The sequence below is a fragment of the Centrocercus urophasianus genome, unplaced genomic scaffold, assembly GCF_019232065.1.
Source record: "Centrocercus urophasianus isolate 14NV4802_14NV808 unplaced genomic scaffold, USGS_Curo_1.0 seq_6, whole genome shotgun sequence".
NCBI lineage: Eukaryota > Metazoa > Chordata > Aves > Galliformes > Phasianidae > Centrocercus > Centrocercus urophasianus.
The window spans coordinates 446,744-462,817 of record NW_024885199.1 but is presented as its reverse complement, the minus strand read 5'-3'; the positions used below and the strand labels follow the sequence as shown (position 1 = coordinate 462,817).

The 16,074-nt window shown below is 60.8% G+C and overlaps 1 protein-coding gene across 1 annotated transcript; it reads left to right on the top strand.

Annotated features, from left to right (window-relative positions):
* Window positions 1-10,294: 10,294 nt before the first annotated feature.
* SYT2 (synaptotagmin 2) lies at window positions 10,295-13,216 on the top strand. The gene is made up of 8 exons (XM_042836396.1): window positions 10,295-10,460; window positions 10,556-10,725; window positions 11,104-11,220; window positions 11,325-11,492; window positions 11,585-11,752; window positions 11,863-11,980; window positions 12,385-12,518; window positions 13,010-13,216. Exons 1-8 carry the CDS (start codon window positions 10,295-10,297, stop codon window positions 13,214-13,216), a joined length of 1,248 nt encoding a protein of 415 aa, XP_042692330.1.
* Window positions 13,217-16,074: the final 2,858 nt, after the last annotated feature.

Sequence of the window (16,074 nt, the reverse complement as noted above, 5' to 3'; positions counted from 1 at the left end):
AATGTCACAGGCGCTGCTCCCTGCACTGCCTTAATCCCTGTGGGTAGGGGGCACGCAGGGCTGGAGGGGGGGGGCCACTGGCACGGCCTGCATTTGCTGCCTCCAAAGCCAGCTGGGCTGGGATGGGACCGTGGTGCTGGTGCTTTACTGTGCACTGCCCAGCTGGGGCCACTGCCTTCGGTCCCTTTAGTACCCTTCTCTTCCCCTCCTCCCGGCCCCGCAGAGGGCACAGCACCTTTAGGGGAGCGGTTCCCCACGGCTGCTCTGCCCCCCACTGCCTTCAGGGACCCCCCCACCTCCCTGGGGCTCTGTGTGCCCCCCGCTGCCCTCGGTGCTCTCCTGCCCGCGCAGCCCTCCCGCGCGGCCCCATGGTGCTCACTTCTCCGTCTGTCCCACGGCCTCCCCGCTGCCAGCCCCTCTGCACAGGGCTGTCCCTCCCCACGCTGGCTTGGACGTTAGGGCTTTCCGTTTGCCTTCTGTTGTGTTGTCAGCTGAGGACTCGCTGTAAATAGATCCGTAGTCGAACGCCCTGCGTGAGTTGGCGGGGTCCGACCCTGCGCGTCTTTCTCCTTTTTTTGTACTCTGTGATAACTGTGCTGTGCTGACTTCTTTTCTGATTGTACCAGGTGTTGGCTCAGCAGCAGCTCGAGGTTGGGGACCCGCACTCCCCTCTCACCCCCCTCGGGACCTTAACGCCCTGAGGACGGGGCACAAAGCACCTTTGGGGGCCCTGGAGGAGCCCCGCAGTGCACGGCGTTGGTGCAGCCTCACACTGGAATTTCATCCCTGGCGCCACCACGGAGCCACCAAAACACCCCACAAACCCTCACGGGACACGCACTGCAGCGTCCCCTTGTGTGGCCTGTGGGGTCGCCCCATAACCTGTGGGTGCAGACACCCAAGCCCTGTGGGATGAACAGCAGCTACAGCCGAGCCCTGGGCACGGTGGCTGCTGGGTGGGGCTTCCTAGTGGGGTCCCTCACCCAAAGGGGACCGGCGTTGGTGGCTCCTGTTGGTGTCCCCCAGTGTGGTGGCACCCACTGGGGAGGTTGGGTACCCTCAGGGTGCCCACACCCATGGATCCCACCATTGCTCTGCCCATTGCTGGGGCTGCCGGCCACCCCCAGGTGTTTGCTGTCCCCGTGGGGACGCTGTGCTAAGGCTGCCTGCTGGCCCCGAGGTGCCGTCACCCCAAAGGTGCCCGCGGCCCCTTGGAGCACCAGGAGCCCCCCCACCACCCTCGAGCTGCTGCTGCCCAGGGGCCTGAACCTTACAATTTTAGCTTTTTTCTATTAAAAGAAGAAACAAACCTTTTTTTAATTAAATAAAAGATGAAAATGGACAAATTCCTGTTTTAGATGATCTGTGTAACTGACTGGGTTTTGTGTTTCTTAACTGCATGGTGTTCCTGCCGAGGGGTTTTATAGCACTTTTTAAATTTCTCTTTAAGATTTTGGTCCAGATTTCTACTGCTCTCTCGCCTGTCTGTCTTTGCTTTTTCCCTCGCCTCCAAGTTTGTAAACTCGCTCCGTTTTATACCTGATGTGGAAACCCAACCCCACGTTGTACATAGCTGCGGGAACAATCAGAGGAACAAACACCACCTGGACTCTGCCACCATTCGTCGTTTTTACTTAAAGAAAGTACACGAGGAAGCCAGGAAAAGGCTTGAGGCTCATTCCGAAGGACAGTAACCAACCCAGCCCTGCACCAAGTCAGCTCCTGCTGCCCACGCCGCCCGCACCACCCGGCATGTCTCTCTCGGTCGTCTGTCTCACACCATTGGGTTCAATAAAGTTATCTCCTGTACTGCCTGGCTGCGTGTCCTCTGTCGCTGCACACAGTGCCCCAAACGCAATCTGTAATGCTGGGCTGTCGTGCACAGTGCTGGGGAACAGGTGAGGACCTGCAGGGAGGCTGCACGGTGCCCTGGAGCTGTTTTCCACTCCACAGAGCGGTGCCAGGAAGGGAAAAATGCTCCAGAAGCTGTGAAATAATGCCAGCACAGCGAGGATCCTCGTGTGGGCTCTTCCCATTGGCTCCCAGGGTTCTGCACAGGGATGGCAGCAACGAGCTGCCAGTCTGCCCCAGCAACTGTGGGGCCTCAGCCCCATTCAGAGCACCTGTACTGCTCTACTGGGGGTGGGTGGGTCGCTGCCCCATATAGATACAGCAGTGATGCTGGGGGACCACTGCGTCCACTCCAGGTGCAGCTGCACTCAGTTTGGGTGTGTGATGCTGTAATGTGATGGAAAGCACAGCAGTGATAGCAGGGTAACAAAGTCCTGGGCTGCAGCAAATGAGGACAAGCTCAAATGCAGCAACCGTAGATGCAAAAACAGCAGAAGAAAAACTGCTTACCTTTAGAAGACCTCCACAAGACAGGGACCTCCAGCAAGATGCTCTCACTTCCACTGCCAGACCTTAGAAGAGGGCTGGGGTGGGCCCTGGCTCCACCCCTTCCTGTCACTCAGGTACATTGCACACACCTGAGCTCCCCTGCTTGGCCCTGGCTTCCCACCAGGTGCTCCATCACTGCTCCAAGCTGTGTCAGCTTTGCCACTACAGGATCTGACTACACCACCCCCATCGGTATGACAGCACCCATGGGTGCTGCAGCACCCAGTACGTGCACACCATCAGCCCATATTCGTACAGTGGCACCCATGGGGTGCTGCAGCATGTGATGTGTGGATGCTGCAGTACAACTCCGTGCAGGTACAGCAGCACCTATAGGAAGCTGCACTACCCGGTATGGGCTGAGTAGTGCCCCATACAGCTGAATCACCACCCTGTCTAGGTACAGCAGCACCCACGTACAGGTACATCATCACCCCACAGCTGCAGCAGCACCACTGGGGCGCCGCAGCGCTGACTACAGTTACATCATCCGGTCGGTACAGGTACGCGGCCAGCCCACGCTCCCAAGGTGACCCCGACCTTTCTGCCCCCCACGGCCCCCTCGGGGCTGCACGGAGGGCTCCTGGCTGCGCCCGGCACGGGCGGAGCTCCGGGGTTGGGGGGGTCTGGCAGCTCGCAGCCCGCAGCCCCGCGGTTCGCTGCGGGGACCCCGCGCCGAGCACAGCGCTGGGGGCGGGGCGGACTGCGGAGGGGGGCGTGGCTTGCCGAGGGAGGGGCGTGGCTTGTGGGCAGTGGGCGGGGCTACGCGGAGCCGCTGCACGCGAGCCCGGAGGGGCCGGTGCTGCCGCAGCGCCTGCACCCGTCCCGCACCGCACCGCACCGCGCTCCGCCGCAGCGCACGGTAAGTTCGCGCCCGCCGAAGTTTCTCTCGGCGCTCCCCGGGTGCCGCAGCGGTGCGGGTTTTGCGGGACGGGGCTGCCCGCTCCCCCGGTGATCCGTCCCCGGTGTGTACGGGTGGCTGCTCCGTTTCCCGGTGTCGGTGCGGGGCTGGTGCGGGATCCCGGGGACGCGAGGAGACTGCGGGCTCTGGGCGCTGCCCGGTGCCAGGGGCTGTGCCGGTGGCTGCCCATAGGGCGATGCGCTCTCGGTTCCCCCGTCTGCGAGGCTGACGGCTGCGGGATCCCCCCGGGTTGAAAGAACCACCGCCCCCGGATGTGGGAACCCCCCCGGGATGCGGGATGCACCCCGGGTTTCAGGGCGCCCCGGACCACTGGTGGCTCTCAGCCGCGCACCCACGCGCGTTCGGGGCCGGGAGCGCCCTTGGAATCCCGGCGCTGAGAGGTGGCCGGGGGTTCCCCATCCCCGCAGTTGCAGCCACGGTGCGGTGCGGTGCGGGTAAACGGCGGCAGCATCGCGGCTCCGGACCGGCAGCTCCCGGGGTTCTCCGCCGCGTCCTGGACCGCGGCCAGCTCTGCCGGTCCGTTCGCGGGGCTGCAGCATCCTCCGCGCTCCTCCTGCACGCGGGGTGCGGCGGTGGAGCGGTGCGGGGCGGCAGCGTTGGGCTACAAGGGGCTGTGTGCCCGCATCCCGCCCGCAGCCTACTTTCAGAGGAGCGGCAGCGACCCCAAAAAAGCTCTGCCAATCGCACGGGGGAAGGCAGCTGGACAAAGTGACTGTGTCACGCGTTGCTCGGTGGTCCCCAACTGCAGCCCGAGCTTTGGAACCTCCGTGTGTGTCCCCCTGCACTGCGTGCGCCTTTGGTGCAGCGATGGGATGTCACCCACCCTGGGACCTCAACCTCCCTGCTATGACACCCTCCCTATGATGGCACCCATCCTGGGATGTCACCACTGCAGGTTGTCCAGGGGTCCCCCACCCGCCCCTCTGCAGCAGCAAAACTTCTACCTGATGGTGCACTCAGGTGCTGCTGCAGATTTTCCGCTCTGTGCGCGCTGTATGGGAGCTCGACGACCGGCAGGCGTCGTCTCCTGCCTGCTGCATTATTCCTCGCTAGCGCAGCGCCTCGGCCACGCTGCCGTAGGCTGCTGGGGCCCTGCGGGATGCCCGGGGCTCTCACCTCACCGCGGGGGTCAGTGCTCGTGGCTGGATGCTGCTGCAGAGAAGCAGAGAGGCTTTGCTGGTTTGCGACTCGGGGTGAGCGTGGGGTGCTGTGAGAGGTGATGCACCCAAGGTCATTGAGCAGTGGGACATGAGCCACGCAGCTCGGGAACGGCGCGAACCCATCGGACACCCCAGCAGCCCCGTGTTCCTCTGGGAGCGATGCTCTGCCCGCTTCTTGCAGGTGGTGAAGCGTGGGGATGGATCTGACCTTGTTCCCAGTTACCTGCACATCTCCAGCCCCCGCACTGGGCAGTGGGATCCCCTTACCGGGAGCTCCTGGACCCCATCCCTGTAGGAGTGCATTTCTCCCCCCACATCAGCCCAGCAGTATCGGTGTGCAAATGTCCCCCGCACCGCATCGCCTCGGGCAGCCCTGGCTCAGCGCTCTCTGCCCGATGCCACGGCGGGAGGGGGAGAGGGAAACACAGACGGACCCCCAGCCGCCCAGCGGCTCATTGGGCGCTGCAGCGCTCACTCCTGGGGGAGCGGCTCCGTGCTGCTGGAGCCCATGGGAAGCTGATGGAGGGGCGCCGAAGCGCAGAGGGCTCCTGCAGGGCGGCAGCGGGTGCTGCTCTGCTCACCGTGCTGCTGGCAGAGGCCCAGCTCCCGGCGCCAAATGACTGCGGTTCCTAATTATTGCTTGAGTTTCTGCTCCTCCTGGCTGCGCAGGGAGGTGGGGTGTCCTCGAGCAAGATCAGTGCCCAAGGCAAATAGATGGGACCGAGTGCCCGCTGATTTCCATCCCTGGTGCTGTTTTCTTTTCCCCCTAACCCCGCAGCAGAGCTCAGTGCCGTCCTGCTGTCCCCACACCCGGAGCTCTGAGCAGTGGAGGCTGTCTGTGAGCTTTGCCCTTGGCTGCAGATGGCTCTGCCCGCTGGGTGGGAGCCCCTCTGCTCCCCCCTCATCCCCACCCCGTGTTCAGCTCCCACAGGAGCCTGCATTCCCCCAAGTGCTCTTTGATTATTAGCCCTAATAATTGTGTTATCGCATCGGCTGAAATGTTTCAGATGCCAAAGCTAATTTTGCTCTTCATGCCTTCCTTCATTGGTAATGGGATTTTGATAACATCGCACGTCCAGAGGTATTGGATCAACCCAGCATAATTCCCCATTTATTAATTAAACCGTAAATTAGGCAGTGTGTGGCTGGAATCTAAGATGCCCTGCACTGTTGCCACCCACTGCCTGCATCACCCATCCCGACCAGCCCCAAATCATGGGATGTGATCCCCCAGATGCTGGCTGCTTGGAGCATTGCTGCCATATGGGGTCTGCTCTCTGGGTCCGGACAGGGGCCATCCCTGTCCCTATGGGGTGCTTCTATGGGATGTGCCCACGCTGCAGCCCGCATGCTGGGATTGCTCTGTGCTGTGCTGAATTGCTGCGGTGTGCCCCTTCGTGTGGCCACCCTGCACTCTGCACCAAACCAGCGCTGCTGAACGCAGGCAGTGCTGCATCCACAGCCCTGCACAGAAGGGGCTCCTGGCTTTGTGGTTCTGCTTCTGCGTCTTAAGGAAAGCTCGTGGTTCTGCTTAAAGGCATCATTTTAGGTCTTCCTTGCTCCTCTGCTCCTCCTCAAAGAGTGCAGCAGAGCAGAGCTCTGGGCTGGGCATTGCTGGGAGATGGAAGGGAGCGACTGCTGCTGGCAGGAGGTGCAGGAGGTGCAGTCCTGGTGCCATGTTCAGCGATACCTGTCCCACAGAGAGCTGGAGGTGGTGCGTGGGTGCCATGGGGTGGTTGTGCAGGCACTGCAGGGGCTGCAGGAGCCGTTCTGGTGCTTGGAATGATGGCAGCGTGTGAACTGAGTTCAGTGCGTGGTGGCACTTTGGGGATGTGGGCCGTGACCAAAGATGGCTGGGGCAGGAGACCTCGTAGCACAGCGAGCCCCGTTTGGTTGTGCTGCTCCTCCAGGATGTGTGATGTGTGCCCCAAATCCCTGGGAGCACCTCAGGGCTGCAGCTCAGGCTGCAGAGGACCTGGAGCTGCATGGCTGCCCAGCGGCTTTAATCCACCTGCACAGCCAGACAGATTTGGGGGATTCGGATCCCAGGTTTGCTGGGAGCAGGCGAGGTGGGCAGGGGCTGCCAGCACTGTGCCATCACTCTCCTTCCTCCAAACCAAAATCGATGCGGCTCGACTCCACGCTCCTGGCTCAGCTCCTGGCTCTGCCCCAGGAGCCATCGTCTGCCTTCTCCTCCTATTGATTGGAGACACCGCAGCTCCAAGGCACGGAGCGTCCCGGCGTGGGCAGAGCAGCACCAACACGGCCACACCAAGCCTTCGTGGTGCCAACCTGGTGCGCAGCCGGCTGCTTGGGATGGCTCTGCCCCAGCGCCTTCTGTTGCCCTATTTAGCACAGCCAGCATGGCGTGGGGAGCAGGCTGGGATGGGCAGCGCCTGTCAGCAGTTGGGGAGGGTTGGTGGCGGTTTGGGGAGGGTTGGTGGTGGTTTGGGGAGGGTTGGTGGTGGTTAGCAGCTCTCCGTGGTGTCATTGCGTGGGGGCTGAGGGCACTGCAACAACACGTGAGCCAAAACTTCTCTGCAGCACAGGGCTGTGTCTGTGCTCCTGCACCAGGAGGGCTGCTCCCAGCACCCCATGGCCTCCGCAGGTGCCTCGGAGCCATGTCTGCTTTGCTTCCCTGCTAATTAGCCATGGAGCTGCCTTCCGTGGGGTCTCAAAGCGCTGAGGAGCCAAATGCTTTCAACAGGGCAGGAGAAGAGCAGCTGCTGTGACGGCGCTGCAGCAGCTCCAGGGAGTGCCGTCTGCAGCCCACACTGCGTCCTGCTGGGCAGGGGACAACTGGGACAGCTGGGACAGCTGAGCCCTGCAGGGACCCTGAGAGAAGCCCTGGGATGGCAGATGCACCATGTGCAGCTCAGAGCTGCCTGCTTTGCAACCGTGCACTCGCCACTTGTTTTTACCTCCCTGTGTACTTTTGAATCCCATCCCCACAGCACTCCCAGCCCCTTCCCTCGGGCTCAGTGTGGGCTGGGGCTGTGGGGTGTGATCTTCACCCTCCAGCTCCATTCATCCATCGACCTTCAGCTGTTCCAGCTGTGTGTGCTGCACTGATGGGAGCTGCAGCAGCGCTGGGCAGAGGGAGCACCACGTTCCGGCTGGGGGACGTCCTGAGCCATTAATCTGGTGGCCAAATGATGGATGAAGGCTACCTTTAAGACTGTATTTAACTGCTCTGCATCTCCAGGCTCTGCTTTCAATAGCACAGAGGCTGTGATGGAGGAGCAGGGTCCTTGCTCAACGCAGCACTTCCAGCACAGCCGCTCCCTGCGTGGGATTGTGCCGCATCTCGGCTGGGATCGGTGCTGGCAGCCCCAGCAGAGCCCTCTGCAGCTCACACTGTTCCCCCCCCCCCCATGACAGTCCTCGTTGTTTGCCTCCGTTTCCCTCTGTGGGATGTGCTGTGTGGTTGGAGCCCATCTTTGGGTCACCCTGGGACAAGGCACAGCCACTGCGTGAACCCGAGCGAGGCGAATTGTGGCTCCTGCAGCCGGCCATCCAGGCGTGCTGCCACTAATTGCTGCCTCAGCTTCATTAATCATGATTAGCTGCTGTTTTCTGCCCTTCCGCATGTCCCCACACCTCTGTCTGTTTCTGGTCCTTGTGGTCCCGGGCAGCCCCCACTTCTTGCCCATGCACCCTGCTTTGCCCTGGGAGGCTGTGATAGGGATGGCTGCAGCCCCGTCCCTCTTCCTGTCCATATATCCCCATCCCTTTCCCTCCATGCCAAAGGCAGTGGGGACTGTGGTGCTGCTGTGCCTGGGGGCTGTTGCACGGGGAAAGCTCTGGTGCCCTTTTTTTCTTGCGGAGGCTCTGTGGGTTGAAGCTGTGTATGGGAATGGGAGCGATGAAGGGATCACCGGAAGGATTTCCTGAGCCCAAACTGCAGCTGGATGCAGAACTTCCCCAGTGTCGTCATGGAGGAATCCCAGGGGGATCTCCATGGGGGTTTGCAGGGTGAGGGTGAGAGCCCTGCGGTGCTGCTGGTGCTGAACCCCCATCTGCTCTTGGGCCAAGGGCGAGGGGAGATGGGTGTGAATGGAATGCACAGGAGACAGAGCGGCAGGGGGGTGAGGGAGCTGCCATCCCCCCCACGACAGCTTTCCTTCGAATGGACAGAAAACAGAAAGAAAAAAATGTGCAAGAGAAAAAAATAAAACCAGCAAGCAGCACACAGACCTGAGCCCTGCAGCGCTGCATTGCAGTGCCTTTGCTGCACCTGCACTGCACTGCACTGCACGGGGAGGGGACAATGTGGGGTGGTGGCAGAGGGGGGATGTGGGGATGCCTGGTGCTCACGGTGTGAAAAGGCAATACCAAAAGCAATGGAAAATGTCACCCTTAGGGCTGTGCAGAGTCCCCCTCTGTGCATGGCCAAACTCCTTGACATCCACACGGACGTGCACACAGGTGCAGGCTGCCTCCTCCTTCTCCTCCTCCCACTTGGCTGCACTTCCTTGCACCGTGCTGCAACCCATGGCTGTGGCATTGCAGGAAGGACAGACGGGTGGCACTGAATGTGGCACTGATGGGTGCAGTGAAGGAAGGGCTGCTCGCCCCCGGATCCTCACCTCTCTGACATGGTTTCTGGCATTTCCACAACAGATGGGCAGAAATGTGTGCATCAGCAGTTTGGAGAGAAAGTCATCCCATGGAGAGCAGAGCGGGGCTGCTGCTGCTGCTGCTGCGGGACCTCTGAGGGGGAGGAAGGGTTTGGGGCTGAGTGGGAGCTCCTGAGCTGAACACGTCCTGGTGCAGCTCCAAGGGGAGCACTGCGGGCTGCAGGAGGTGCTCAGAGCCTCAGGCAGGCTTGGTGCAAGCAGGGCTCACTGCAGGCATTGCTCAGCTGCAGGCATTGCTCAGTGCTGCAGGCATTGCTCAGAGCTGCAGCAGGGCTTGAAGCAGACATTGCTCACTGCAGGCATTGCTCCAAGCTGCAGGCAGGGCTGGTGCCAGCCCCACTCAGCACTGAGAGCTGCTGAGCACCTTCTCCTGCAGTCCTGGGCTTTAAGTTCCCCAAAACAGCACCAGCAGCCTGAAAACTTTGGCCCTGCCTTTGGGTTCTGTGGTTTCTCAATAGAGAAGCATTCGGGTGGTGGTGAAGCAGTGACCTTGGCACTGACTGCAGCAGGGATGGAAGTGATGAGTTTGCGCTGTTTTGGTGCTTTCTGAGGGGCTGCCTCAGGTGGGGTGGGTGGGACAAATTCCTGCCCTCTTCTCTATGCCAGGGTTATGGAGGCCACCTGGGTCGGGTCCTGGTGCCCTTCACATTGCTTTTGCTGCAGAAGTGAGTGCCACATCTGCACCTCTCGGGCTGGGTGTCCCCGTTCTTGGGGGCTGCTCTGTATCTTGAGGGACTGGGAGGTGACAGGAGCAGCTGGGACACGGTGCTGAGCTGGAATGGGAGCTTTAGGCTGGGAGCATCAGGGAGGAACTCATGGCTGGCACTGTGGGATGTCACCTTCATTTGCAGCTGGAGGCTCAGCTCTGCACTCTGTGTGCTGTGATGCAATCAGGGACCAATGGAACAGCCCCACCACAGGGCCCATATGATGCCACTGAGTCATCAGGGGGACATCTCCAGTGGGAGAGGGCACAGGGGTGTGTGGGTCATCTCAACCCCACTTGGGCTGGAAGTGCCTCCACGGCCCCGCTGGATGGCAGCAGCATCTGGAGCTCCTGCAGGGAGTTTGTAGGGGCTCTGGAGGTGAAAAGGGCCAGGAAACGTGGCTGCTCAGGGTCACAGCAGGGACCAAGGGACCTGTGCTGTGTTGCAGGGTTCCCCAGTCCCAGCATGACATTCAAGCAAGCATCCATGGTGGCCCCGGAGGCCACGGCCACCACGATGCCCATGGCCACCATGGAGAACTCCACCGAGGCTGCGGGGCCGGGAGAGAGCAAGGAGGACATGTTTGCCAAGCTGAGGGAGAAGTTCATGAATGAGCTCAACAAGATCCCTTGTGAGTGGCTGCCCCTCCTCCCGGGACCCCTTCCCCACGGCTCCGCAGGGTGTGGGGTGGTGGGGCCAGATGGGGCTGAACTGTTGTCCCTGCAGTGCCTCCATGGGCCCTCATCGCCATCGCGGTGGTTGCTGGCCTCCTCCTCCTCACCTGCTGCTTCTGCATCTGCAAGAAATGCTGCTGCAAGAAGAAGAAGAACAAGAAGGAGAAGGGCAAAGGCATGAAGAATGCCATGAACATGAAGGACATGAAGTCGGGCAACCAGGTGAAGTCCTTCGGGGTGCTCCAAGGTTCTGCTGGTTTGGTGTCCCCAGGGTTTGGGGATCTCCAGGTGGATGGTGCTGTGCAGAACAGGACCATCTCCCCATTATGGGAGCCAGGAGGGGATGGGGGAAGGGGGTTTCATGGGACCAGTGGGTCTGGGGCCTGATGCTGCAGTGCATATCCAACCTGTGTGCTGCAGCAAAGGGGTTGATTCCCAAAGGTGATTCCCAAATACTAAGGGGATGCTGTGTCCCAGGGGATCAGTGGGGCCATACAAACACCCAGCTCCCTGCCTTGCCATGGGTCTCTCCCCAGTGCTGTCCATGACATCACTCTTTTCCTTTGTGCCGCTCTCCCTGGGTGCTGCTCTGGCCACCAGGACGATGACGACGCAGAGACAGGACTGACGGAGGGGGAAGGTGAAGAAGAGGAGAAGGAGCCAGAGAACTTGGGCAAGCTGCAGTTCTCGCTGGATTATGATTTCCAGGCAAACCAGGTGCTGGAGGGGCTGGGATTTACCCAGGGGGTTCATCTGGGGAGGAAAAATCTCCCACCTCGGGCTGGGAGCCTGCTGTGCTGAAGGCACTCTGTCCCCTCCAGCTGACCGTGGGGATCCTGCAAGCGGCTGAACTGCCGGCTTTGGACATGGGTGGCACCTCAGACCCCTACGTCAAGGTGTTCCTGCTCCCCGACAAGAAGAAGAAGTATGAGACAAAGGTGCAGAAGAAGACACTCAACCCTGCCTTCAACGAGACCTTCACCTTCAAGGTGAGGACCTTGCCTGACCCCACAGCTGCGCCTCGCTGGGTGCTGAAGGCTCCTTGGGGCTCCATGCCACCGGGTGGCTCTTCCCTGTGCAGGTCCCTTACCAGGAGTTGGGTGGGAAGACGTTGGTGATGGCCATCTACGACTTCGATCGCTTCTCCAAGCACGACATCATTGGTGAGGTGAAGGTGCCCATGAACACGGTGGATCTGGGCCAACCCATCGAGGAGTGGCGGGACCTGCAGAGCGGTGAGAAGGAGGAGGTGAGAGCTGAGACGCGGAACGGCCCCACAGCACTCGGGATGGACCCACCTCGGTGCCGTGAGCCGGGTCTGACCCAGTTCCTCCTTTTTGCCAACGCTCTGCTCGGCAGCCGGAGAAGCTTGGAGACATCTGCATCTCCCTCCGCTACGTGCCCACGGCCGGCAAGCTCACCGTCTGCATCCTGGAGGCCAAGAACCTGAAGAAGATGGATGTTGGGGGACTCTCAGGTGGGTGCTGCTCGGGGGCGTCATCCTGCTGACCCATCCCAGTGCTCTCAGAGTCCTTTGTTGGAGGCAGCCTGAAGTCTGGCTGCAGGGAAGACGAGCCCCCTGCCCCTTGGGAAGGGTAGTTTGGTGCTCAGTGCGTGACAAGGTTTGGTTTCATTGCTGGCATCTCCTGCTCCATCAATGGGGCATCTGCTGCTCCCAGCCCCCCTGCAAGGAGAGACACAGCAGGCAGGGCAGCTCCATCCCTTGCCCAGCGACTCCCTAAATTGGAAATATTTTGGCTTCGGCTTCCATCCACAAACCTCCAAACTCCTCACCTCCCAGTGCCCTCATCTTGGGCTGAGATCTGCCCCAGGGTGTCCCATGGGTGTCCCAGCCCTGCTTAATGCCCCCCCTTCACCCAGATCCCTATGTGAAGATCCACCTGCTGCAGAACGGGAAGAGGTTGAAGAAGAAGAAGACCACAGTTAAGAAGAAGACCTTGAACCCTTACTTCAACGAGTCCTTCAGCTTCGAGATCCCCTTTGAGCAGATACAGGTTGGTGTGCTGACATCCGTGGGGACATGTGGGCGGGGGGAAGTGAAGGATGTCCCGGCAGCCTGAGGCCTCCTGCTGAGCTGCTGGTCCAGCTGGAACCCAATCCCTGAGCCTGGTCTGGAGACGCACCTTCAAACCCAGCCCAAGGCAGGGCTGGGGCTTCCATAGAATCATCCAATCATTAAGGTTGGAGAAGACCTCAAAGTTCATCAGGTTTTTGCACCCCGTCCCCACCATGCCACTAACCTCGTCCCTCAGTGCCACATCTACCCGTTCCTTTGCTCCTGGACCTGCAGTGCTCACCCCAGGTTTGGGAAGGGTGGCCACGTGAGGGTGAGCGGAGTCCCCACTGTGACCCCGTGTCTCTGTGGGATGGAGTGGTGGAAGGACGGAGGGGACTTTGCCCCAAAAGAGGCCACTGTGTGGCTCAGCCCTGTGGGACCCCTGGGGCTCTGCCTTCCCGCACCTCTAACGACTGCTTCCTCCCCCAGAAAGTGCAGGTGGTCATCACGGTGCTGGACTACGACAAGCTGGGCAAGAACGAAGCCATCGGCAAGATCTTCACGGGCTTCAACTCCACGGGCACGGAGCTGCGGCACTGGTCTGACATGCTGGCCAACCCGCGGCGGCCCATCGCCCAGTGGCACTCACTGAAGCCAGAGGAAGAAGTGGACGCAGCTCTTGGGAAGAACAAATAGAGGACCTGCAGCCGGCGCGGCGGACATTGAAAGCGACCCAGAGCTACCGATACCTCAGTTACGCAACCTTTGGTTTGGTTCTTTTTTGTTGTCGCTGTTCTGTTTTAAGCTGAAATACCCTTTGACAGCTGTGGAAGGGTTTCCAGACAGTCCCAATAGCTTCCAGGGGAAGAGGTTAAAGACTCGGATGGTTCTTTTCATTCTCCAGCATCGCTCCCTCTGGCTGCATGCCCCATCCCCTTCGCCCAACATCCCTCCCCACTGCTGCATCACCGACCCGCGGCCTCACCGCCTCCGTTCTGCCCATGGGGATCGCCGAGCATCGCTGCATGGAGGTGCCACCGGAGCCGGATGACCACACTCACTGTGCTTGCTTGGGGCTCCAGCACCAGCACGGACATCCATGACCTCTGCGGGAGACCTGGCTGCCTCCCCTCTCCTGCTGTGCCTCCCGTGGGGTGAGAATGAGATGCTGGGCCGCTCCAGCTTTGGCTGCTGCTGGGGAGAGGTGCGCAGGGACAGCGGAGCTGTGCTGCAGGAGCTGGGGGGATGCAGGAGGAGCACGAGGACGGAGCGCTTGGAGGAGACGCAGCACGGGATGCAGCGTGGGCCACCACTGCGTGTCAGCAGGGGCTGAGCCACGGAGCTCCGCGTTTCCCATCGTGCTTGGAGCTGCTGTTTGCCTCCTGACGGCACAGCGTAGAAACCCATCGCTCCAGATGCTTCCCTGCGGCTGCTTCACGTGGAGAGGTGTCTGAGTGCTGGAGGAGCTGCTGTGGGACCCATTGCCATCCGCACGGCTCAGCCCCATTGCGGGCACCCAGCGGAGCCCAGGTGGGGCTCTGGCAACTCCGGCCCTATGGCTGCATCCCACCACTGGGGGGCCGCATCCCCCCCCCCTTCCCCATGGGCTGCTGCTCCCCAGGAGCCGACTGCTGTCACATCCTCCCTTCCCACTCCTGCTGGATGGAATAAGCCATATTCCTGTTGCTGGCAGCAGCGCTGGTTGGGTAAGAACTTCTCTGGATCCAAGCCCCTGAGCTGGGAAGCTGATGGCTTTGCCCGGTTCAGCCCGGTCCTTCCTGGGGCACAGTGTGTCCCCATGTCCCTGTGCAGCTCTCCCCAGCAGCTTTGTGCTTGCTGCTCTGCTTTGCTTTCCTGCACCCCAGGTCTTGTGGCAAAGGTCCTGGTGAGAGGAGCTCCTTGGAACATCCTCAGCATGCAGAGTTTGGCACTGTTAGGCTATGAAAGAGACTGGCATTCAGGTGAGCAAGCTTGCAGCAGAGAAGCAGAGTTTCAGAGTGCAGTGGGGAAGCCCCAGGCACTGGGATGCTGCCAGGAGTCTACACCTGGCGTCTTGATGCCAGCACCCCATGCCCAGGTATGATGTGCCAAAGCTGAGCTCCCTTTGGGGCCATTGGATGCCTTGGCACTGCCCCCTCCTCCCCCCCGAGCTGGAGGCAGGGAAGAGATGGGGAACTCAGCAGTGAGGGACAGTGGAGCTCTGGGGGCGCAACCCCAGTGGGGGACACCTCCATCCTCACCGTGGTTCGGGGTTCTGGTAGCCACAACTGTGGTGTGCAGTGGGGAGCGCCCTGCCCTGAGCTGGGGCTGGGACCGGGAACCCCAAACTGCTGTCCCACTCCTGGGGTCCGTGTGCTGGGGCTGGGAGCAGTGGTTCCCTGGCTTTGATTCATTTCTTGTCCTGTGTCAGGGTGTGAACACAGCCGTGCACAAACCGTGTAGAGAAGGGAGGAGAAATCTCGGGGTGGCTTCAGTGAATGGGAGCGTGGGGCAGCAGCAGGAATCCCTCAGCCCAGACCCAGAACCCCGGCGTTCCATTGGAAGCAGCAGAGGAGCAGATGCTGTTCACACCCCCCCCCCTCCCCCCCCCTGCCCCATGCACCCCCCCGCCCGCTCCCCATCCCTGCTGCACTTTGCAATTTCCATTTGGACTCTTTATGCTTCGGGGCAGGAGGGGGAACTTTGACTTTAATACATGATACGTCTTTCTTTATTTTTAATTTTAATAATAATAACAATTATAAAAAAAAAAAAGGGACAAACCACCGACCTACAAAAGCCATCTGTGCTGCCTCTGCCCCCCCAGCTGTGTGTAGGTACCTGTATGGAGACGTCCATCGCTGTACAAACCACGAGCAGTGCATGAGCCCCGCAGCATGGCCCGGCCGTGCCCGAGCAGAGCAGTGCGGGCGACGGACAAAACTCATTGCCTGAGTGCTCCTCCCCCCTCCAAAAAGATGAAACAAAATAAAACAAAATCGTGCAGAAGAAGAAAATAGGCCAAGAAGCACCGCATGCCTGCAGCCCGCGGAGGGCGAGCGCTGCCAGCCGTGCCCTCCACCCGCGTCTCTCGTCCCCGTGTTTGTCGCGTTGTCCCATCGTGGCTTCGGTGTTCTGTGTCGCGTTGGTGCGTCTCACATCACTGCAACTTTAGAAGCCATATCAGACCGCAGCGCCCCGGGGGTCCCGCATGGCCTCCAGCCCCAGCCGTGGGGCTCAGAGCTGCGGGGGGGCGGGCGGTGAAACCAGGGATGTCCTGCAGTGACATCTGTGCTGCGTTGGAGATGGCGGTGGGAAGATGTTGGGGAGAGGTTCTGGGGCTCTGCTGTGTCTCTTTGGGGGCTGCTCCCTTCCCCTTCCCCTTCCCCTTCCCCTTCCCCTTCCCCTTCCCCGTCCCCTCCCCCCCCCCTCCTCCTCCTCTCCTTTCTCTCCCTTTTCTCTCTCCTCTTTCTTCTCCCTCTCCCTCTCGCAGTGACACCAGCGCCATCCTCCTGGGGACAGAAGTGAGGCCGCACAGCTTTGCCTTCGTGCCCCATAACCGGGAGGATGAAGCC